The following is a 24,651-nucleotide window of genomic DNA, read 5'->3' as shown; positions in this document are numbered from 1 at the left end:
ATTGATCATTATAATGACTAACACCTACTGATTGTTATCATGAGCCACAGTATATAGTTCATTTAAACTTCACAATGCTGTACTCTAACTGTGTGTCTTCAGATAAGAAGACTGAAACACGGGAAAGCTGAACAACTTGTCCAAAGTCTCACAGTCAGGGGCCGATTTGGCAAACTGGCACCATGGCTCATACTGGGAACAATAATATCCACTGTTCGGGATTGTTCAAAGAATTAGAAACAATACAGGTCAAGCTGCCTGACACATCTTAGGTTTCAGAAAGTGACAGATACTGAACATTTACTGCGTATGGGCCCTGTAAGATATTAGTTATATCCACGAACCAGGCATGGTCCCTGCCCAGTAGGAAACACAATCACAATACAATACTAAGGCTAAGTTCAGCAAAAATAGCATCTGACTCTTTCTTCAGTACTGCTTTCCTAGTACCTGGCACTGTGGCTAGGATATGGTGGACACTGGAAGGGAAGGAGGAAAGAAACAGAATTTTAAAAACTAGGTTCGAGATTCTGTGAGGCAGGCCAGGTGTGGTGGCTCACGCCTGTAATCCCAGAACTTTGGGAGGCCAAGGCAGAAGGATCACCTGAGGTCAGGAGTTCGAGACCAGCCTGACCAACATGGCACCCTGCCTCTATTAAAAATACAAAAATTAGCCCAGCATGGTGGCACATGCCTGTAATTCCAGCTACTTGGGAGGCTGAGGCAGGAGAATCGCTTGAACCTGGGAGGTGGAGGTTGCAGTGAGCTGAGATCGCACCATTGCACTCCACCCTGAGTAACAGAGACTCCATCTCAAAAAAAAAAAAAAAAAAAAAGATTCTGTGACGGAGATTGGTTCGATGGTCTTCTTTCCATATTAACAAATGAGAAAACTCGAGGTTCAGAGAGGTTTAGTAACTCCCACAAGGTCACACAGCAACAGTGAACAGTCCGATGACTTACACTTTCCCTACATGTTCCTTTCCCAATCCCCCCTGCCCCTTCCAGCCTCTTTGACGGCACTGGCAGATGACTGAAGGGTGATAGTGACAGGAGACATCCTTTGGGTTTAGATGGCATCAGGGGATGGATGGCTATGAGCAGACAAAAGCTCCAAGACTCTGAGTGGACCTTGGGGCCCACCTCCTAGAGACTATGGCTCCAGAGGAGCCCATTTTCTTCCTGTCTCCTTTGTACTTGGCATCAACCAGCTCTTCACTTCAGGTGAGACTGTTCAGTGCTATTTCCCAGACTTCAGGTTTCTGCAGTTATTTTTAGCGGTAGTTTTAGTGCATACCTGGGACAGGTGAGGCATGAAAAGGAATGTGGGTGTGGGTAACCCTTGAATCTCTAGAGTTATGGTCTGAGTCTCTTGTCAGTCCAGCTAAAGAGGGGTGACTCACACCCTGATTTCTTATCTGCCCAGAGGCTAGATTTCACCCTACGAACCATGTGGATCAGAATGTCTTTATTCTCTGTTTTAAGGACATAGTTTCTTGATGGTGCTTTGTTACCTGCTTTTAATAACTTGGATCCCTTCATTTTCTGTAACCAACACCATAGCCGGTGGTTCTTTCTGGTCCTATTTCCCAGGGTTTTGAGGGACCCGGGGTAGATAAAGTTTCCGATTTAGGTTTGTGGATGCCTCTGCAGGCAGGAAGCTACTTGGAAAACACTCTGTCTGCAAGCAAGACGTCCTTAAAGAGCCAGCCAAGTTCTGGGATATTCATTGCACGTTTTGAGAGACTGAGAAAGAATGATCATGATCTAGTTGGGTCTAGGCCCCTCTTAGCAACTAGAATCCCCTCAGAGTGCCCTTAGAGGACTTCTTCATAGTTCCCTGGAATTCTGGGCCTGCTTTAAGCCTGAAACAGCCTATCCAGTTGAAACCCTCTCACTAGGATCCTAGGACCCCTTCATAAGATAGAGAGTTGTTTTCCTCATTCTCACTCTCACCCAGCTCTGTACACAGGAAGTAAAACTAGGCTAGCTACTACCATGAAGCCATTGTTACTGCAACTGCAGACAATGAATACCATGTAAATCAGTTTTATAATTCAGATGAGAAATAAGGAAGACATTTTCTCTGGGCTGATATCACATGACTATTCCAAGATACTCCCTTTATTAAGTCATAAAAGTTAGATGTATCTGTTCACAATTGGGGTGGGAGAAGATTGTTTTGAAGCTCACAGTTTCTTAAATCAGGAAGGCAGAACTAAGGAGCTGTACCAAGAAGGGAATAGCAGAGGGGTCAGGGACCTCTTTCCCCACTCCTAAATCTAGAGCCTTTGGTATCTTGACTGCAAAGGCAATTTACATGTCATTTAAGAGAATGACATTTCAACATTCTTCTATCCTTCTATTAATACCTATCCAAACACTTCTGAAGACCCATCTCCTGTCTTCTCCACACTTTGTAACTAGTTCTCCCCACCATTTCTATTCCATAATTGCAACCTTAAACCCCGCAGAATATAGCAGAGTCCACAAAGATGCCTTGTACTGGGCTGAATAGTATCCCACAAAAAGTCATGTCTACCCATGTATTAATCTGTTTTCATGCTGCTGATAAAGACATACCCGAGACTGGGTAAAGAAAAAGAGGTTTAATGGACTCACAGTTCCACATGGCTGGAGAGGCCTTACAGTCATGGCGTAAGGTGAAAGGCACGTCTTACATGGTGGCAGGGAAGAGAGAGTGAGGGCCAAGCAAAAGGGGAAACCCCTTATAAAACCATCAGATCTCATGAGACTAATTCACTACCATGAGAACAGTATGGGGGAAACCGCTCCCGTGATTCAATTATCTTCCACCAAGTCCCTCCCACAGCACGTGGGAATTCTGGGAGCGACAATTCAAGATGAGATTTGGGTGGGGACACAGCTGAACCATATCAACCCAGAACCTCAGGTGACCTTATTTGGAGATAGGATTCTTGCAGATGTAATTAGTTAAGATGAGGCCACGGTGGATTAGGGTGCACCCTAAATCCAGTAACTAGTATCCTTATAAGAAGGCCTTGTGAAGACACAAAGATACATGGGGTAGAAGGCCATGTGTGGATGGAGACAGGGATCGGAGTCATGTTGCTACAGCCAAGAAACACCAAGGACTGCAGGCAACCAAGGGGCAATGCTGGCTAAGAAGCCAGGAAGGACTCTTCTCTAAAGGTGTCAGATGGAACATGGCCCCGCCCACACCTTAATTTTGGACATCTTAAAATCCAGGACCATAAGAGAACAAATTGGTTTTTTTTTTTTTTTTTTTTTTTTGAGACGGAGTCTCGCTCTGTCGCCCAGGCTGGAGTGCGGCGGCCGAATCTCTGCTCACTGCAAGCTCCGCCTCCCGGGTTCACGCCATTCTCCTGCCTCAGCCTCCGGAGTAGCTGGGACTACAGGTGCTCGCCACCTCGCCCGGCTAGTTTTTTGTATTTTTTTACTAGAGACAGGGTTTCACCATGTTAGCCAGGATGGTCTCGATCTCCTGACCTCGTGATCCACCCGTCTCGGCCTCCCAAAGTGCTGGGATTACAGGCTTGAGCCACCGCGCCCGGCCTAAATTTGTTATTTTAAGTCACTCAGTTCCTGGTACTTTGTTTCAGTAGTCCTAAGACATTAAAACATACTTCCGTAAGGGTTTCAGCAGCACGACCTCACTATCTCAGCTTAGAGGACAGGAGAGCACAGGAATGGCTGACTAATAGAGCAAACCTACATGCCTTGTTTTTATTTACTGGTGGATCACATTGGTTTCTGTGCCTCCTGCCTTTTGCAATAGCATCTGTGCATTTTCTGCTTTGGACTCCATGCTCCGGACCTGTTAATATACCTGAAGACACACCTGTCCACATTTCTTTCACTAGTGTCCTTTCTTCCCATCCTAGCAAAGCATAATTACGCACATACATTAGAGATGGCAACTAAGCTTTAGTGCAGTGGTTTTTAACCTTTTTAGTCTCCCGAGAAATATGCATATTCCTCAGGGGTCCAGAAACCCCAGGCCAGAGACCACTGCCTATTTGGAAAGTTGAGACATCCTTGAGGATCATTGAAATCTCTCCTTCTTACCCCCTACTGGTACACCAGTTCCATTTCAGCTTGCTTCTGAAGTCCTCCACTGAGCTGAAACAGCATCCATGAGCTGATTCGGAGAAAGCTGCTATCCTAAGCCACCCTAGAGAGTGCCATCGGGAAAACAAGATGTTAATGGAGAATTAGTCCCAAGTGGGAGGCACAACTCATAACAAATAGGAACGGGTACGGCCCCGCTCAACCATTTGCTTCCCTATTCTGGTACCCCTTTCTCCTTTCCTTTCCCTTATGTCTCTACCTCCTCTAAATTATCCTTCACACAAAGGTACCATAATAAGCAGCAACGAAATTCAGAGCAAACAAAACAAGTAAGTCATGCACAGTATTTCAATTCATTGTGAATGCCTTGCCCACAGGCGCCCATTTTAGAATGCATCTGTGGTAGAAACTCCCCCCCACCGATATTTGCAAAGCTCTTCCTGCAGTGAAGGAAGTCCACTGAACAGTCCACCCCGGACGACCACAGAGAATTTTACTGCTTTGTACTCTTCACTCCTCACCAGATACTTTGACTTAGATGGATACGGGAAGTTTCTTTTCTGCCAAACTTCATCCCAATCTTAATCCATCAAAGTGTTTCTTTAGACCCTCTTTACCTTGGTTTTGCCACTTCAGACACTCTTCTAATAAAACTGTTATAGACAACAAAAAGTATTAGGCATCTTCTATGTGTAAACATCCTCAGAACACGAGACTGTTCGTGATTGGGAATTTCAAAGTTGCTTCTGAATTCCAGCAACCCTCCCCCAACATCCAGCCCCTAGAGTGCCAATGCCTACCTCCTCCCCTGGAGCTGAGGCCCCAGCTCCACATCTCCTGCATCGCCTAATAGATGGGGACAAAAAAGATGAGTGGCCAGTGGGCACCAATGACAAGTGGATGAAATTAGGTCTTCTAATTATACATTTCTGACGCATATTGATTTTATTCTTGTCACCTGGGGATAAGAGTCTACATAAGAGGCAGAGTGGCCAGGTGCAGCAGCGCACGCCTGTAATCCCAGCACTTTGGGAGGCCAAGGCGGGTCGATCACCTGAGGTTGGGAGTTCAAGACCATTCTGGCCAACATGGTGAAACCCTGTCTCTACTAAAAATACAAAAATTAGCTGGGCGTGGTGGTGCGTGCCTGTTATCCCAGCTACTCGGGAGGCTGAGGCAGGAGAATTGTTTGAACCAGGGAGCTGGAGGTTGCAGTGAGCTGAGATCACACCACTGCACTCTAGCCTGGCAACAGAGCGAGACTCTGTCTCAAAAAAAAGAGGCCAGGTGCAGTGGCTTATGCCTGTAATCCTGACACTTTGGAAGGCTGAGGTAGATGGATTTCTTGAGCTCAGGAGTTCAAGGCCAGTCTGGGTAACATGCCAAAACCCCATCTCTACAAAAACACAAAAATTAGCTGGGTGTGGTGGTGAGTGCCTATAATCCCAGCTACTTGGGAGGCTGAGGCAGGAGAATTGCTTGAACCAGGGAGTCGGAGGTTGCAGTGAGCCGAGATCATGCCACTGCACTCCAGCCTGGCAACACAGCAAGATTCCATCTCAAAAAAAAAAAAAAAAGAAAAAGAAAGAGGCCGGGTGCAGCGGCTCACACCTGCAATCCCAACACTTTGGGAGGCCGAGGCAGGTGGATCTCTTGAGCTCAGGAGTTCAAGGCCAGTCTGGGTAACATGCCAAGATCCCATCTCCACAAAAAACATACAAATTAGCCAGGCGTGATGGCGTGTGCCTGTACTCCCAGCTACTCAGGAGGCTGAGGTGGGAGATCACTTGAGCCCGGAAGGTCAAGGCTGCAGCGAGCTGAGGTCGTACCACTGCACTCCACCCTGGGTGACAGAGTAAGATAGTCTCAAAAAAAAAAAAAAAAAAAAGAGTCTACGTAAGAAACCAGTCCTCCTAACCACCTGCTTAATTGAGGGAATGAAGGAAATAAATCTATTTAGGGATTTTAAAGACCTCTGCTGTCTTACTGATGGACTTTGCTCCATCTGCAAGAAAAACACAACCTCCTTTCAAGTAGGACTTCCCTTTCAAAGCCATCTATCATCTTGTTTCCTTGTTGATTTTTTAAGTAATAAATATTTATCTTAATTAAGACAACCAATGAATGTGCCACGTAATCAACACTGTCAGGTTCTTACCTATTAAAAAGATCTTACTTAAATCTACAAGGCCCTTTAACAACAAGGTCTCTAAGGAGTTTGAATCTTTAAAAAATAGTATTTAAATTTATTGTTTCACATTAGTTTGAATAAAGCACAAGCCAAGATGGTTTAAATATCATTTGCAGATGTCCAAGCTTCTTTACAATTACAGGTCGTGGACATCATCAACCTAGTCCTCAACCTGCAGCTAAAAAAGGCAACAGGTCTCTGTGAGTGACAGAAGAGCACATCCCACTCATGTCATGAGCAAAGAATCAAAGTTGAAGAAACAGTAATGGTCTCGACATCAGCACTGTAAGAATTATTCTGCAGTAAACTCCAACCCAGAATGGGGAAGAGTACTGAATTCACTGAGCACATTCTGGACACAATTCTGACAGATTTCAGTCTCACGATCTCTGTCAGAGCAGGTTTCATTCTCCAATTCTCTTTCACAGAACAGCAGAATGTGAGTCTTCATAAAAGTGATTAACGGCCTTTCCGCTTCTTCATTTTTCCTCCAGCCACCTTGTTCCTGACACCAATAGCACCCTCTGTATCATCATTATCTCCAGCATCCTCTCGTGAACGTTTCTTCTTTTCTCCATGCTCCCTTAACTCCTGCAAGAAAAAAAGAAGATGGGATTGAAAACGAATTACTGGCACTGAAGGTAACACATTCTAGTCCCCTCTCCTTAAGATCAAGTATCAAGTAACTTCCTGATGCCTGACATTAGCAAAGGAATGAGATCTAACTCCAAATATACAAAGATGTTAACCTTGTTAGTAATCAAAACATGAACATTAAAATAATAAGGTTTTATTTTCACATGGCAGATTGGCAAAGACTTAAGAGAAGGGTAATCCCCAGTATTGGCCAAGGTGTAGAAAAATTCACATATACTGTCACTTACAGTGCAATCTGCTATAGCTTTTTTTGGGGGAAGGGGCAATTTGGCATTCTGTATGAGTTCAAATTTTAACTGTGTACATCCCTTGGCCCAACAATTCTACTTCTAGGAATTTATTCTAAGGGAGGAAGTATGCAAAGCTATACAAAGTAGGGAGTTCAACACTGTACCAAAGTAGAAAAAAACTGGAAAAAAGCATAAGCATCCATGAATGTAAGTATTTCATACACATGATGGAATTCTTTGTAGCCGTTAAGAAACGATCACATGAATCTGTATTTGTTGAAACAGAAAAATGTTAATCCTATATAATTATGGCTAAAGAAATAAAAACAGCCAAATGTTATCAATGGCTTTCTGCGGGGAAAGGTTTACCTTTTCACTTACTACTTTAATCCTTTCTGTATTTTTTGAATTTTTTTCCCAATGCACATGTAATACTTTCACAAACAAAAAAATCCCATGTGGGCAGAATAAAAACCAAATCTGTACCTCAGCTACTCCAACAACAACCTACGGGCAAAGTTTCTCCATCCCTCACTCCAGAACTCCAGAAAGCAGGCAGCACTTCCAAGGGTTTTCCTCTAGAATCTTCTCATGACAACTATTACTGTTACTACTACTACAGGGTGAGTATCCCTTATCTGAAATGCTTGGGACCAGCAGTGTTTCGGATTTCAGATTTTTTCTAATTCTAGAATATTTGCAGATACATAATGAGCTATTGGGGATGGGATTCAATTCTAAACACAAAATTCACTTGTTTCATATATACCTTATACACATTGTCTGAAGGTAATTTTACACAGTATTTTTAGTATTTTTGTGCATTAAAAACATTTTGACTGTGTCTTGTAGCAACCTGTCACCTGAGGTCAGGCATGGAATTTTCCACTTGTGGCAATCCTTTTGGCACTCAAAGTTTTGGATCGCCAGGCGTGGTGGCTCAAGCCTGTAATCTCAGCACTCTGGGAGGCTGAGGCTGATGGATCACCTGAGGTCAGAAGTTTGAGACCAGCCTGACCAAAATGGAGAAACCCCATCTCTACTAAAAATACAAAATCAGCTGGGCATGGTGGTGCATGCCTGTAATCCCAGCTACTTGGGAGGCTGAGGCAGGAGAATTGCTTGAACCCGGGAGGCAGAGGTTGCGGTGAGCCAAGATTACACCACTGCCCTCCAGCCTGGGCAACAAAAGTGAAACTCCATCTCAAAAAAAAAAAAAAAGTTTGGATCTTGGTTTTGGATTTCAAATGTTTGGATCAGGTATGATCAACCCCTACTAGTAACTATGTAGTTTATATTGGCTTCTCTGGTACTTGTAAAACCCCATAAGGTATTCAAGCAAGTGTTATTCCCAATTTACAGGTGAGAAACTGATTCTGATTCTGAGAAATCAGGCACATTTCCCAAGCTCACACAGTTCACAGCTGGATCTTCTGACCTCAGGTCTGATGAATTATCTCACCACATGTGACACGTGAACAGTTGCTATGAATGTGTAAATGTCAGAATGAGGCCAAATCCTGAATCCACCATTTGGTTGGATGGTCTAATGCAAATTACCTACCATCTCTGCACCTTAGTTTGTTCATCTGAAATTTGGAATAAAATAATACCCAGCTTCTGCAGTCTAGTATGAGGGTTAATATAATAAAGTGGCACACAGTTAACATTGTTTGCACAGACACTGGTGAGAAAAGAAAGATGCATACCATTCGGGCAAATCTTTGGGCTTCAGCCACGCGTTCTGTCAGCATCATAACCTCATCATCCTGTGTTGGAAAGACTGGTAGTTTCTTCCCAATTAAGTGTTCTATGCGCTGGAAGAGTTCCACATCATACCTGAGGAAGGAAAACTGTACAGCTTTGGTTGCCTGGTAATGCAAATGCCTGTCCATTCCCAAACTATTATTATATGACACAACGCAATAGGAGCCATAGGTTTAAACAATATTGAACATATTATTTCTTTTCTAAATATGGGTTAAGTGCAATCTCTGTGCATAGCCCATTAGAAAATCACTCCAGGGAGGCCAGGCGTGGTGGCTTGCAACTATAATCCCAACGCTTTGGGAGGTCAAAGCAGGAGAATCACTTGAAACCAGGAGTTTCAGATCAGCCTGGACAACATAGTGAGATGCCATCTTTATAAAACATTAAAAATTAGCCAACCATGGTGGCCTGTGCCTGTAGTCCCAGCCATTCGACGTTGAGGCATGAGGACTACTTGAGCCCAGGAGTTTGAAGCTGCAGTGAGCTATGATCGAGTCACTGCACTCCAGCCTGGGCAACAGAGTGAAACCTTGCTGCTTAAAAGAAAGAAAAAATGGCCAGGCAGGTGGCTTGTGCCTATAATCCCAGCACTGTGGGAGGCTGAGGCAGGTGGCTTGCACCTGTAATCCCAGCATTATGGGAGGCTGAGGCAGATGGATCGCTTGAGCTCAGGAGTTCAAGACCAGCCCGGCCAACATGACAAAACCCTGTCTCTGCTAAAAATATTTTTTAAAAAGCCAGGTGTGCTGGCATGCACCTGTGGTCCCAGCTACTTGGGAGGCTAAGGTGAGGTAGGAGGATTGCTTGAGCCCAAGGGGTGGAAGGTGCACTCAGCCCAGGTCACACCACTGCACTCCAGCCTAGGCAACAGAGCGAGACAAATTTAAAAAAAAAAAAAAAAAAAAAAAAAAAGGAGGGAAGGAGGGAGAAAATCCCTCAAGGTATTTATTCACAGGACAGCCTTGGGCACATAAAAATTTGTTCCTCAAAAAAAAAAAAAAAAAAGGAAATAGTTATTCTAATGCTTTCTGAGTTGACACAAAGGCAATTGCTCTCCAGCTCTAGGTACTACTCTACCATTCTATATGCCAAATACTATACTAGATCTTTTACATATATCATCTCTAATTTTCACCAAAACCCTGCTAGATAGGTATTACTATTCCCATCTTTCAACGCCTTCATCCTGGTTTTCAGTATGAAAGTTAGTAGTGTAGTAAATGATAGCGCCAGGTTCCCAGCCAGTGGCTCGAAAGTTCTGCTCTTTTCTCTATATTGCTCTGCCCCTAAAGCTGATTTACTTACTGCGTGACAAAAGTAATAGCCTTTCCGGAGCGCCCAGCTCTAGCTGTTCGACCTACTCGATGGATGTAATCCTAAAACCAAAAGGGTAAATAAATTCAAGTTATATGGATTATAAGTAAAAAAACAAACAAACAAACAAACAAAACCTATGTATGCAAAGTCTTGCCATAAAACTTTGAAAGAAAATAGATTCATGTCATAACATGGAGAAAATAAATGGCCTGGGCAATCTGTTGAGACAAATCTACTTCATCTTTTTTATTCTCCTTGCAGCACAAAATGGATCCAATGCTTTCCCCTCTTTCATAGAAAGATAAATCTACAAAGCATATCTACATGGTCGCAAGCTGCATGGTGTTTTAAAAAACAGCACTGGATCTCGAGGCAGAGCTGGGTTACAGCTGTGGTCCTTCCCACCTGCCATTTACACAATTACCTGCAAATTACATAACCTCCCTGAACCTTGGTTTCTATTTATTGAACAGGAATAGAAATACATGCCCAAATTATAGAGTTGTTATGAAAATCAAATGAGATAGCACCTCGTCTACAGCAGTTAAATACAAAGACAAGAGACACACCAGTCTCATCCAGGGGTGCTTCTGTCATCCTCAAGGGACACTGGTAATGTCTGGGAATACTTCTTTTTTTTTTTTTTTTTTTTGAGACGGAGTCTCGCTCTGACGCCCAGGTTGGAGCGCAGTGGCCGGATCTCAGCTCACTGCAAGCTCTGCCTCCCGGGTTCACGCCATTCTCCCGCCTCAGCATCCCGAGTAGCTGGGACTACAGGCGCCCGCCACCTCGCCCGGCTAGTTTTTTGGTTTTTTTTAGTAGAGACGGGGTTTCACCGTGTTAGCCAGGATGGTCTCGGCCTCCCAAAGTGCTGGGATTACAGGCTTGAGCCACCGCACCCGGCCTTGAAATACTTCTGATTATCACAAGTGGAAGTGTGTGTGATGCTGTCATCTAGTCGGTAAAGGCCAGGAATGCTACTAGGAATCCTTCAACTCAAAGAACAACCCTTCAACAAAGAATTCGACAGCTTAAAATGTTAATAGTGCCAAAGCTGAGAAACCTTGAGATACACTGAGAACTACAAGCTGTCATTCTCAAGAAATGACAGTGACATGATCAGTATGTGGTGCACCTGCCTCTACTATGAGCATCTAATAACTCTCCTTGGCTACCTCTTTCATATGTACTAATGTTACATACACAGGCCTGTGCAAGATGACGAGAATGAACTAATCAAGGGCTTTCTTGTTTTTTGATACTTAATTAACCAGGAACAAAAAAACTGCTGTAACTAAGGAAAGACAGAAGACACTCCATTAAGAAACACACTTTAGGACTAGAAAGGCAAGTTAGCAACAGGACTCACCTTGGAATGGGTAGGAATGTCAAAGTTGACAACTACATCTACATGAGGTATGTCCAAACCCCGGCTGGCAACGTCAGTTGCTAGAAGAATGGAACGGGCCTTGGCCTTAAACTTATTAAGGGATCCTAGGCGCTTACTCTGAGGTAATGAGAAAGAAATGTTGGAAAACTTAACATACATTTTGGAATACAAAACAAAACAGACAAACACGAGAACAAAGAGACATACATTTTTTTAAAGTTTTTTCCCCCCAACTTTTGAATGGGGCTTCACAGGTCAAAACAGAAATATGGAAGCAACAACAACAACAAAAAAGATACAAAATAAGGGTAGCCTGACACGATAGAAAGGTAACTGTGAAATAATTTATTAATGTTTTTAGAGACCAGAGTCATTATTACCATTAGGGCTGAATACATCAACTCAACAGCTTGCAAACCAGACAGCTACATATGAAATATTCTAATGGGAGCCTCTTGCTACCCTGAAAGGAGAAAGTAAGCATCTAGAGCAACACTTCAAAGCCCATAAAATGAGAACAATTATGGAAACAGGCATCGGTGCCCTATGTCCTTATTGTACAAATCTATTGTGAGGAGGTTTATCTCGCTCATGCCATCAGTGCATGGCTGATGATGACGATGAATCCTTACCTGACTCATTTGTCCATGGAGGGGGATGGCAGTGAATCCAAGATTTCGCAGTAGCAAAGCTGTTCTCTGGGTATTATTACAGGTGCTGCAGAATATCATAAAGGAGTTTCCCGCCAATTCATTTAGAATATAAACCAGGTAGGTATCCTAAGTTACAAACCCAAAACAATATATGTCATCGAACCTGGGAGAAAGGATTGGAGACCTGGCATATACATAAGGTAAAGACTAACCCTATAGTTGCTTCTCAATTATCCAGACCTCCAGCTGCCACCTTAGGATTCCTTAACCAGCATTATCATCTCTGTGAACCACTATTCCCCACAGAGCCTAAAGGCAGGCAGGAGATCTGTCCTCAGAAAACAGGAGAAGTCCTTATATCAAAGCACAAAACCAGAGGCTTCATCCTAAATAAAAGCCACATTATAAGCGAACAAAGGAAAAATTACCTCAAGAATGGGGATGGGAAGGAATTATATGATTACATCATGACCTCATTATTGTGGTTTAATGTGTTGTGAATTCCTGGCATGTCTAGTTTATCGGTGATCATACAAGCACAACACGCCCTCTAAAGCAGACAGACAGGATGCCAACCTGCATTACAGCTCTTGGCTAATCAAGGGTTGACACATTTTCAGATGCTTTGGTGAAAAGAAGAGGGAGAGGCAGGAATGATCAAAGTAAACACTTTACCTTGAATTTAGAGGGAATAAAAATATAATATTGCTGTAACTTTTCAACTGTCTGGTATTTAGAGGAAACGGCACATTTCACAGGATTTTTCAGAGCTGCTCGCTGAAGCTTTTGCACCTGGAGGAAGAAGATCCAGAATAGCACACTGATGCCTAAACACACTTTATTTATGATATGGTTTGACTCTGTGTCCCCACCCAAATCTCATGTTGAACTGTAATCCCCAAATGTCACGGGAGGGACCTGGTAGGAGGTGACTGGATCAGAGAGGTGGTTTTCCCCCATGCTGTTCTCATGATAGTGAGTTCTCACAATTTCTGACAGTTTTAAAGTGTGGCACTGCCCCTACCTCCTGCCACCATGTAAGATGTGCCTTGCTTCCCCTTCGCCTTCTGCCGTAATTGTAAGTTTTCTGAGGTCTCCCCAGCCATGTGGAACTGTGAGTCAATTACACCTCTCTTTTCTGTATAAATTACCTAGTCTCAGATAGTTCTTTATAGCAGTGTGAAAATGGACTAAAGCAATTTATTTTTACTTATTGTTATTATTATTCTTATCATTTACTTTATGTATCAATTCTCATAAAGAAGAAACAAAAGTCCTAGCAAATTTCACCTTCTTGGTCATGGTGGCAGAGAAGAGGAATGTTTTCCGATCTCGAGGGATCACTTTGAGGATCTTGTCAACCTAAGGCACAAAGAGGAAAAGATGCCAATATGATATTCAGACTGGAAGAGCTGCAAATCCTCTAGGTAATGAAGGAGGTAGACGTTAACAAATTAAATATATCACTGTGAGGATTTGGTACTCGAAAATTCAATTCGATTCAGCTAAAGTTTACTGAATATTTACTGCCTGATACCCCACCAGACACTATTAAAAAAAATACCTTTCTAAGAAAAGAACAGTTTAAATTAGTAGACCAGAGTTGATCTAAGAGAAAAGTCAAGAATAAGTATTAATCAACTAAGTAAGCTGGGATTAGTGTGTCATCAAAGAAAATAAAGATATTTCAGGGTGTATGTCAAGGTCTAAATTAAATGAAATGGAAAAGAAAATCCAGTTTTGATATTTCCCATTTCTGGAGTCAGAGTCAGACTACATTCTAAAGATAAAAGGGTGCTGAGAAACTGCAATTTGAAGAATATCAAGAAAGAAACTGATACTGATGCAACGTTCTACATAAAACAAGTGGGCATGAACCAAATTTTGAAACAGGAACCTTGAGATGCTCTAACAGGAGGGAAGAAATTGAGAGCTCACCTCTGTCTCAAAATCCATATTCAGTATTCGGTCGGCTTCATCCATGACCAAGTATTTGAGAGCTCTCAAGTTGAAACCTTTCGTATTTTCCAAGTGGTCAATCAGTCGACCAGGAGTTGCTACCAAGAAAGGTTGAGGAGAAACAGTGATGTTTCAGAACAGGAAGAAAAAAAACAACAACAAACAAATAAAGTTACCTGCCCCACCCCACAGCTCTCCACCAAATTTAACTTAAGAAATTAAAAAATTTAACAGGGTTACAAAATCTGTTTCTCAAAGTCTTTCTATCCAATATTGGTAGATTTTCTCCAATTCATCACTGCCAGTGTCTTTTACCTTCGTCAGTTACTCACCTATTATTATATGTGGTTTTTTTGCAAGGGCCAAAGATTGAGACATTGAATCAATTCCACCCACAATCACAGCTACAGAGAGAAAAAGAACATAGAGACGAGATCCTTAGTTTTTTTCCATGGTCCACTGAACATCTTTTAAAGCCAATGCCAGATTTCTACTTAAACTTGTTCTTCCCTTACAATTAATACTCTTCCCAAAGCTAAAATACAGCATTAGCTCTTTAGGTCAATGAATTATGCTAGCAATACCTTCCTCCATTCTCCTTTCACACTCATTCTTCACTTGTGATGGCAACCTAGGATCCCTTCCCTCTCAGACACTTACCACTCTGCACTCCAATAGAGGACCCCAGGGCTTCAAACTGCTCTGAGATCTGAAAGGCCAGCTCCCGAGTCGGGGTAAGAACTAGGGCAAACAAACGCTGTGGGGTCTCCAGCAGTGCATTCAGAATGGGCAAAGCAAAGGCGCCTGTTTTTCCAGAGCCAGTTTCTGCCAGCCCGATGATATCACGACCTAGAAGAAAAAGAAATTCAACAGCCAAGTTAATTCTCTCTGCAGTATTTCTGTGTCTTCAACAATGACACAATACTGGGCACAAAGTAGACGCTTAATAAATATCTGATGAACTGGAGAGAGAGGAAAGTTGAACAAACAGAAAAGACATGGTCTCTCTCTTAGATAAGCTCAAAACCCAGTGGTGAGACAGTCTAATACACAAGTTCATTATAATGTGATAAGAGTTTTAATATAAGCCCCTGCAAAATACAGTGAGAACACAAGGAAAAGTAATTACTGCCCAGAAGAGTCAAAAAAGGCTAACAGAGGTGATTAAGTGAGTTAAACCTGGAAGTAAGCAAAGAAGGGAAGAAAGGATATTCCTGTAAGAGGAAAGATAATTATAATTAAGGCTTTAAAGAACACAGCATGCTGGCCAGGCATGGTGGCTCACACCTGTAATCCCAACACTTTGGGAGGCCGAGGCGGGCAGATCACCTGAGGTTGGGAGTTCGAGACCAGACCGACCAACATGGAAAAAACCCCGTCTCTACTAAAAATACAAAATTAGCCAGGCAAGGTGGCGCATGCCTGTAATCCCAGCTACTCGGGAGGCTGAGGCAGAGTTGCTTGAACCCAGGAGGCGGAAGTTGCGGCGGTGGTGAGCGGAGATTGTGCCATTGCACTGCAGCCTGGGCAACAAGAGCGAAACTCCGTCTCAAAAAAAAAAAAAAAAGAACATAGCATGCATAGTTAGGCTGAGGAGTGTAATGTGGCTGGAACATAGAAGTGTTAAGGGAGAAAGAGAGAAGAATGAGGCTAGAGTTTTGATGTTTTCCTATAAGAGAGAATTGAAGGATTTTAAACAGGGAATATCACGATCAGTATTACTGTTTAGGAAGATAAACTCTAGGCCTGATGGCATAAGGAGAAGCCAAGGAACCTTACAGTGTATGCCATGTACTGCTCCTTCTGAGGGAAGAATGCTCTAAGTAATTCTTTAAGAACAGGTCACCACTGTTTGTTATCACCACTCAAGCCACAACTTACAAGATCTGGAAATTAACTCCTGAGTGGAGATCACTATCTCCAGGCTGGCTGTAGTGCATAGGCAGCTATGCATTACAACAGTGTCCAGTGAGAACACTCCCTCTCAAATCACGATTCCTACAGTTGCTGCCCCTGTTCTATGACCGTGTAACGGCTGAGAAGTCTTCTTTACCTAGAAGACAATCCTACAATAAACAAATCCCTTTCCCCTGACATAACCTGAACATGACTTACAATCTGAAATGACTTAAATGACCAGAACTGGGAAAACAAAGGCTCAACTGGGACATCAGATGTAATTCAGGGGAGACATGATGGTGGCCTGAACTGAGGCCAGGAATGAGCACAGGAATGAGTGAGATTCAGAAACTAACAAAAGGGAATGTGGGTGACGCACACATTTTTAGTACAGGACACTCAAAAGCCAAAAACTGAGATATAGGCAACGGAAAAATTAGTCCTGGTTAGGAAAATAAGGACTTCGGTTTCCACACAGGGAACTTAGAACTTAAGATTCCTGCAGTAAACTCAAAGAGGTATGTCTAAAAACCAGTTGGACATACTTGTTTAGAAATATGTCTAAAAACCAGTTGAACATACTTGTTTGGAGCTCAGGAAAAAAGTGGGGTTAGAACAGACATGGGACATAAATATCCTACCACTGGTACTCCCTCAGGGGCAGATGCTTCAGAATAATCCATGAGACTTGCACATATATATACATATATATATACACACACACACACACACACACACACACACATATATATATATATGTAACTGGTCCCATGCCTGGAAATTCTGATTCAGTATTTCTCACCCAAATCTCATCTTAAATTGCACTCCCATAATTTCCACATGTTGTGGGACGGACCTGGTAGGTGATAATTTGAATCATGAAGGCGGTTTCCCCCACACTGTTCTCACAGTAGTGCATAAGTCTAGTGAGATCTGATGGTTTTGTCAAGGGGTTTCTGCTTTTGCATGTCTCTAATTTTCTCCTGCCGCCACCAGGTAAGAAGCGCCTTTTGCCTCCTGCCATGATTCTGGGGGCTCCCCAGCCACACGGAACTGTAAGTCCAATTAACCCTCTTTTTCTTCCCAGTCTTGGGTGTGTCTTTATCATCAGTGTGAAAACGGATTAATACACAGTGTATCCTAGTGAATTATATTTTTTAGCCTTCTTTTCATTAACAACAGTGTTTTCCATTCAAAAGCAAATGCACAGTTGTGAAATACAAGTCAAACCAGACAACGGACTGATTTTTTAGAGATTACAGACAAATGACAATCCAGGGATAAAATGTCTCACTCATCTACTTATTGTAATGTTCCCCAGTGGCAGGGTAGGTAATAATGAATTGTAACAGCATCTACCTATCTGAGAAACAAAGGTCAGTGTAAGCAAATGATTCTCGAAGCTTTTTAGTCTTCAACTCCTTGGGGATACTGCTGTCCTGCCTGTGTAACACAATACACCTTCGGGAACAGGGGGCGGGGCAGCTACGATTTGTTCTTTTTTTGTCAAGGGAAATCTTAACATTTCAGAAGAAAGGAGTACATGAGAAAGATTTAGGGAAGTAAAGGAGCTGAAGTCGCTTGGTTCACGAAGCAATAAGCACTGCTCGCTGCCCACAGCTGAGGCCTGCACTGCTTTCAGGTTTTTGTTTGTTTTTTTTTTTTACTTTTTTTTTTTTTTTTATTATACTTTAAGTTCTAGGGTACATGTGCATAACGTGCAGGTTTGTTACATATGTATACTTGTGCCATGTTGGTGTGCTGCACCCATCAACTCGTCAGCACCCATCAACTCGTCATTTACATCAGGTATAACTCCCAATGCAATCCCTCCCCCCTCCCCCCTCCCCATGATAGGCCCCGGTGTGTGATGTTCCCCTTCCCGAGTCCAAGTGATCTCATTGTTCAGTTCCCACCTATGAGTGAGAACATGCGGTGTTTGGTTATCTGTTCTTGTGATAGTTTGCTAAGAATGATGGTTTCCAGCTGCATCCATGTCCCTACAAAGGACACAAACTCATCCTTTTTTATGGCTGCATAGTATTCCATGGTGTATATGTGCCACATTTTCTTAATCCAGTCTGTCACTGATGGACATTTGGGTTGATTCCAAGTCTTTGCTATTGTGAATAGTGCCGCAATAAACATACGTGTGCATGTGTCTTTATAGCAGCATGATTTATAATCCTTTGGGTATATACCCAGTAATGGGATGGCTGGGTCATATGGTACATCTAGTTCTAGATCCTTGAGGAATCGCCATACTGTTTTCCATAATGGTTGAACTAGTTTACAAGATGGATTAGAGACTTAAATGTCAGACCTAATACCATAAAAATCCTAGAGGAAAACCTAGGTAGTACCATTCAGGACATAGGCATGGGCAAAGACTTCATGTCTAAAACACCAAAAGCAACGGCAGCAAAAGCCAAAATTGACAAATGGGATCTCATTAAACTAAAGAGCTTCTGCACAGCAAAAGAAACTACCATCAGAGTGAACAGGCAACCTACAGAATGGGAGAAAATTTTTGCAATCTACTCATCTGACAAAGGGCTAATATCCAGAACCTACAAAGAACTCAAACAATTTTACAAGAAAAAAACAAACAACCCCATCAAAAAAGTGGGCAAAGGATATGAACAGACATTTCTCAAAAGAAGGCATTCATACAGCCAACAGACACATGAAAAAATGCTCATCATCACTGGCCATCAGAGAAATGCAAATCAAAACCACAATGAGATACCATCTCACACCAGTTAGAATGGCGATCATTCAAAAGTCAGGAAACAACAGGTGCTGGAGAGGATGTGGAGAAATAGGAACACTTTTACACTGCTTTCAGTTTTTTAATGAGTCCCTCAGAGCAACCCTCAGTTTGTGAAACTGATATATTTTTCTATGTCATCTCCTTTCTTCATCTCTGAAGAAACCTCTAAGCCTTTTCAGTGTTTATACCTGTAGAGAATATACCAGCATGCATAAACTCCATAAGAGCAGAATAAATTTTGTCATATAGACCTGCCACGTTGCTAGCACTGAACATAAGTGCTTGCTACATAGCAGCCATTAATAAGCTGTTTGAAATTCCTTGAGGACAACTCTAAGTGATCTCTGAAACAGAAATAAATAGATGGTGTCTCACTATGTTACCCAGGCAGGTCTCAACCTCCTGGTCTCAAGCAATCCTCCCACCTCAGCCTCCCAAAGTGCTGGGATTACAAGCATGAACCACCATGCTCATCAAACAACTCTTGATCTCTTGATAGTAACACATGTTGATGCAGATCCATTAACAGAGGTTTTCCGAGCTATAAGATTCTATGTTCAAATTCCAGCTCTAGCAATAATTAGTTAGGTGACTCTAGCCAAAGGACTTAACTCCCTGAGCCTCAATTTCCTCACTAATAAAATAATTATCCCTACCTACTATTCAGCATATTATAAGGTTTAAGAACAGCGGACAATCTGGGCTCAGTAACTTTGCAGAAACTGAAAACGTCATTAGTCCCAAATTCAAATTTAGAGTTATTTTAATCGAATAACAGCAGCAACAAAATCAAACATTAGATTATTTGAATCGTTTCTATAGATTCAAATGAAATATTTATAAACTACTCATTAGAATGAGACAAACCCAATAAGGATAAAGATATTTTCCATGGTGATCATGTCTGTCAGTTCCTAGCAATCTTCCACTGACCCCTCCCTATTCTTTTCCGCATCAAATTTAAACTTATGGCTGAAAGCATTAAAATAATCTTAGGATGGCCGGGCACGGTGGCTCAAGCCTGTAATCCCAGCACTTTGGGAGGCCGAGACGGGCGGATCACAAGGTCAGGAGATCGAGGCCATCCTGGTGAATACAGCGAAACCCCGTCTCTACTAAAAAATACAAAAAACTAGCAGGGCAAGGTGGCGGGCGCCTGTACTCCCAGCTACTTGGGAGGCTGAGGCAGGAGAATGGCGTACACCCGGGAGGAGGAGCTTGCAGTGAGCTGAGATCGGCCACTGCACTCCAGCCTGGGTGACAGCGAGACTCTCTCTCAAAAAAAAAAAAGAATAATAATAATAATAATAATAATAATTTTAGGATTACTGCCAGCTGTTTTGACTCCTTTTTCTCACCTATGCTGTAGGGCAAGCTGGAAAAGTTAAAATGCACGAACGCTTCTTGCTGTTTTGTTTTTTTTTTTTTTTTTTTTTTTTTGAGACAGAGTTTTGTTCTTGTTGCCCAGGCTGGAGTGCAATGGCGCGATCTCGGCTCACCGCAACCTCCGCCTCCCGGGTTCAAGTGATTCTCCTGCCTCAGCCTCCCGAGTAGCTGGGATTACAGGCATCTGCCACCACCCCGGCTAATTTTGTATTTTTAGTAGAGACGGGGTTTCTCCATGTTGGTCAGGCTGGTCTTGAACTCCCGACCTCAGGTGTTCCACCTGCCTCAGCCTCCCAAAGTGCTGGGATTACAGGCGTGAACCACCGCGCCCGGCAACTTCTTGCTATTTGAAAGTACTGCTGGGCCACCGATACTTCTTTCCCACCACTGGCCTTTATACGGTCCTTATCCTTCAAACTTCTCTGCACAGGTTGGAAGTGTTTATTAGCCCCTCCTTGAAACACTTTCCCTTCCCTAATTTGTGTGAAACTATACTCTCATGATTTTCAACCCTTTATTGAATCTTCCAATTTTTCCTCTGTCATCTTTGCCAATCTAATCCATTTCTAATCTCAGCTATAACTGCTCTTTGGATCCAATGTCTATATCCACCTCTGGCCTTTCAATCAAGTTCCAATCCCAGGATTCCAACTGGGTATTTTTTTTCCTTTTTTATTGTCCCTCAGTTTTATTAATTGACAAAAAATTATAATATACTTATGGTATAGAATGCAAAGTTTAGATATATGTATACTTTGTGAAGTGATTAAATCAAGCTCATTAACCTATCTGTCACCTCACATACTTGTCATTTTTGTGGTGAGAACATTTAAGATCTACTCTCCTAGCAATTTTCAAATACACAAAACATTATTAACTGTAGTCATCATGCTATTCAATAGATCTTCAGAACTTATCCATCCCGGCTAACTGAAACTGTACCCTGAGCAACATTTCCCCATTCCCCTCCCACAAGGTCAACTCTATCTCATTGATATCCAAAATCAATTACTTCCAACTGAACTCATCTTTCCTGAATTCTCCCCCCGTTCCCTTTTTGTATCAGTGGTACACCAATAATATGCCCTAAACATAACAGCCCACAAACTTAGCGATCATCTTAGATTTTCCCCACCCCTTCCTTGCCTTCCACTTGCTTAACTGGTTGTAAAATCAAGGATTATTTTTCTAACATTTTCTTTTTCATTCTACCACCACCCTACCCATTATTTATTGCTAAAATCATTACAATAACCTACTAATTGGTTTCCCAGACTCCAGTCTCTTGTCTCTAATCTTTCACAGCTATGAGATTAATCTTCCAAGAGTACAACTCTAAATCCTTAATTTCCAAAAATGCCCCACTGCCTATGAAACGAAGACCAAATTCTTTGACCCAGCACTCAAATCCTTCATAATCTGGCCCCAGTCACCTTACTAAACTTTTTCACCACTCTGCTAAGTACTTGCAAATCTCATACGTGCCTATGTTTTCCAGACTGGCTTTTTTTCCATGCTGTTCCCTACGCCTAGAAAGTTCTCCCTTCCCATCATATCTGAATGTCTAAATCCTTCTAAATTCAGTCTTCAAGGTTCAGCTCACATGTCTTCCCAACTTCCCCAGCCAAAAATAAAATGAAATAAATCTTCTCTAACCCATCCTAATTAGAAGTAATCTCTTCTCCCTCAGTGCACTCTGAATGTAACTTTCTTAGGTCCCTGTTCAACTTGTAATAAATTTATAATTATCTCTTTAATAGATTATGGACTCTTGGAGAGGACAGACTGTTAACCTCCAGTGCCTTACATTTACAACAAATAGTAACTATTTATGGAAAGAGCAAATGGAATTTTGTAGAGTAAGTCTAACCCCTTTTCCACATGACAGCTCTTCAAATCATTAAATCTTTCAATTATTATCAATAGCTATGTTAATTACTAATAATTAGTAATAATTATAACTTACATTAATCACTAATAATACAGTAAGATAGTAATAATAGCTACATTAATACTAACAATAATTAGCCACATTACCTCTCTTATAATAATAGCTAAGATTACATTAACTTTTTCTGAGGATCTTAATAGATTTCAGTTAACTAAGATTTCTGGGTCTCTTTTATCACCCACCCGAATCCTATAGAGTTGGTACTTTAGGAATCTAAGAGCAGGTCTTTATTTCTATTCCTATTAAAGTTCATCCTGTTACGGCCAGGTGTGGTGGCTTACGCTTGTAATCCCAGCACTTTGGGAGGCCAAGGCAGGTGGATCACTTGAGGTTAGAAGTTCGAGACCAGCCTGGCCAACATGCTGAAACCCCGTCTCTACTAAAAATACAAAATTAGCCGGGCATGGTGGTGCGCCTGTAATCCCAGTTACTCGGGAGGCTGAGGCGGGAGAATTGCTTGAACCTGGGAGGCTGAGGTTGTAGTGAGCCAAGATCGCACTACTGCACTCCAGCCTGGGCGACGGAGCAAAATTCTGTCTCAAAAAAAAAAAGCTCCATCTTAAAAAAAACCTCAAAAACAAAAAAGTTCATCCTGTTAGTCTCAGTTCCACTAGCCATCAATCAGCACTTTAACCACTCTTTTACAAATCTGATAAACATGGCTCACAGCAAGAATTCTCAACTCCTCAAGACACACACATGTGTTCCAGGCATCCTTCCCTGTCTAAGTGTGCACCCGTTGATGCATAAAGTCTACCAAGATTGTTGTTAATATACTTTAATCCAGGGCTTCCTTAAAGTCAGCATCTGTGGCAGAGAACAAACCCTTTTAGCTATTAAGTCAGAAAGTAAGCTCAGTAAAACTGGAGAATGACATTTTCAAATGCCATTACCCAAACTTTGTACCTTTAGTGACCATATGCTTATTTCATTTGAAGTATGCAAGCAACAGCTTTCAAAAGGGGTATCTAATTGAGATAACTTTATATTAAATCTGTACGAAGTCACACAACCTACCTTGTAAGGCCAAAGGAATAGCTTCAATCTGGATCTTGGTGGGTTTTGTCCATCCCAACTGGTCACAAGCTTCACACAACACATCTGTCACACCCTTAGAATTCAGAAAAATATACCTTAGCCAAGAACAGCACACCCCTACCTCCCTCCTACTTAACTGACTTTGTCAGAACCATCATGTACAACCAATATACTTGCTTTAAAAGGTATTTACTGTGCATCTCAGAGCCTACTCTTTATACCATGAGACAGTAGCTCAAGACTTAAAGAACACTTTCTGCTCAGCAAGGCCAAGGCCAAGTGCTTTACATGTAGCATCTCATTTAATCGTCACAACAATTCTGCGAGGTAAGTACTTATTACTTATTACTATCCCCAATTTACAGATGTGAAAAGAGAAACACAGAGAGATAACAACTTGTCTATAGTAAGAGACTGGGTCAAAATTCAAATCTGGTTGGTTTATCTGACTCCAAAACTCCAGCTATAAAGAGACCAATTCCCCATATGTACAACCTCCTGGACACATACAAACGTTGCCACACTAAAGTGGCGAATAGGGCAAATGGGGCTCTCAGGGCCCAGCAGCCCTCCCACCACCCAAACTCAGAGCACGTCGGAAACTCAGCCCTCTGAAATTCTGGGGAAAATCCAAGGTAGGCCCCGAGATACTTTTGTGCACTATCAGAGCGGGATCTAAGGTAACTGGGTCTGCCTGAGCCTAGCACCAGAGTACATAAAAGAAGCCAGCGTCATCCATTCTCACCAGGTCTTTAAATGTTTTAGTTTCCTCCTCTTCCATCACCGGCTGGGACGCTTCGGTCGGAGAATCGCGTTCCTCGGGCGCCGCCATCTTGTCTGAGGTCTCCGGAAGTGGGTCTGCGGCGCGCGGGATGCTGGGAAATGTAGTTTTAGTTCTCCCCGGACGGCTTGCTCTGGGCGCCCCCTGCGGGCTTGCCGGGGATTGCACCCGTCCGCTAGGCGGGTGGGGCCCAGTGAATATGGGCGCGTAGGCAGGCGGAATAGGTCCGATTGCAGAAGGGGCTGATCACCGGGGAATCTAGTTGACCTTTAGATCCCTTTTAAAGCGCCTTCCCTACGTATGTCGCCAGTTATGTTCCCCACTTTTCTAACCATAGAGTTTGGAACGGATTGATATCACAATGCCATTTTTTTATTATTACATTACCTTATTCGATAATGTTGAGAGCCTACCATATGCTAAGGCTGTGTTAGATGCCTAGTGAATAGGACAGCGATCCCGCCCTCGTGGAGAAAAAGGAGACAGAAAAAGGAGATAAGCTATCACAGATCATTTCAAATTGTGAAAAGTAGCTGGGTGTGCTCATGCTTGTAACCCCAGCACTTTGGGAGGCCGAGGCGG

At 42.5% G+C, this 24,651-nt stretch overlaps 1 protein-coding gene across 1 annotated transcript; it reads right to left on the bottom strand.

Annotated features, from left to right (window-relative positions):
- Nucleotides 1-6,291: 6,291 nt before the first annotated feature.
- DDX47 (DEAD-box helicase 47) lies at nt 6,292-24,459 on the bottom strand. Its single transcript, XM_007967709.3, has 12 exons — nt 24,034-24,459; nt 23,268-23,361; nt 14,902-15,090; nt 14,574-14,645; nt 14,221-14,339; nt 13,573-13,644; nt 12,958-13,074; nt 12,262-12,408; nt 11,609-11,746; nt 10,228-10,298; nt 8,862-8,991; nt 6,292-6,856 (listed from the first exon to the last, which is right to left on the bottom strand). The coding sequence occupies exons 1-12, from the start codon at nt 24,118-24,120 to the stop codon at nt 6,725-6,727; spliced, it is 1,368 nt and encodes a 455-aa protein (XP_007965900.2). The 5' UTR covers nt 24,121-24,459; the 3' UTR covers nt 6,292-6,724.
- Nucleotides 24,460-24,651: the final 192 nt, after the last annotated feature.

This window comes from Chlorocebus sabaeus, chromosome 11 (genome assembly GCF_047675955.1).
Source record: "Chlorocebus sabaeus isolate Y175 chromosome 11, mChlSab1.0.hap1, whole genome shotgun sequence".
Lineage (NCBI taxonomy): Eukaryota > Metazoa > Chordata > Mammalia > Primates > Cercopithecidae > Chlorocebus > Chlorocebus sabaeus.
Note: the sequence above shows the minus strand (reverse complement) of the source record. Positions and strands in the feature narration are given on the sequence as shown.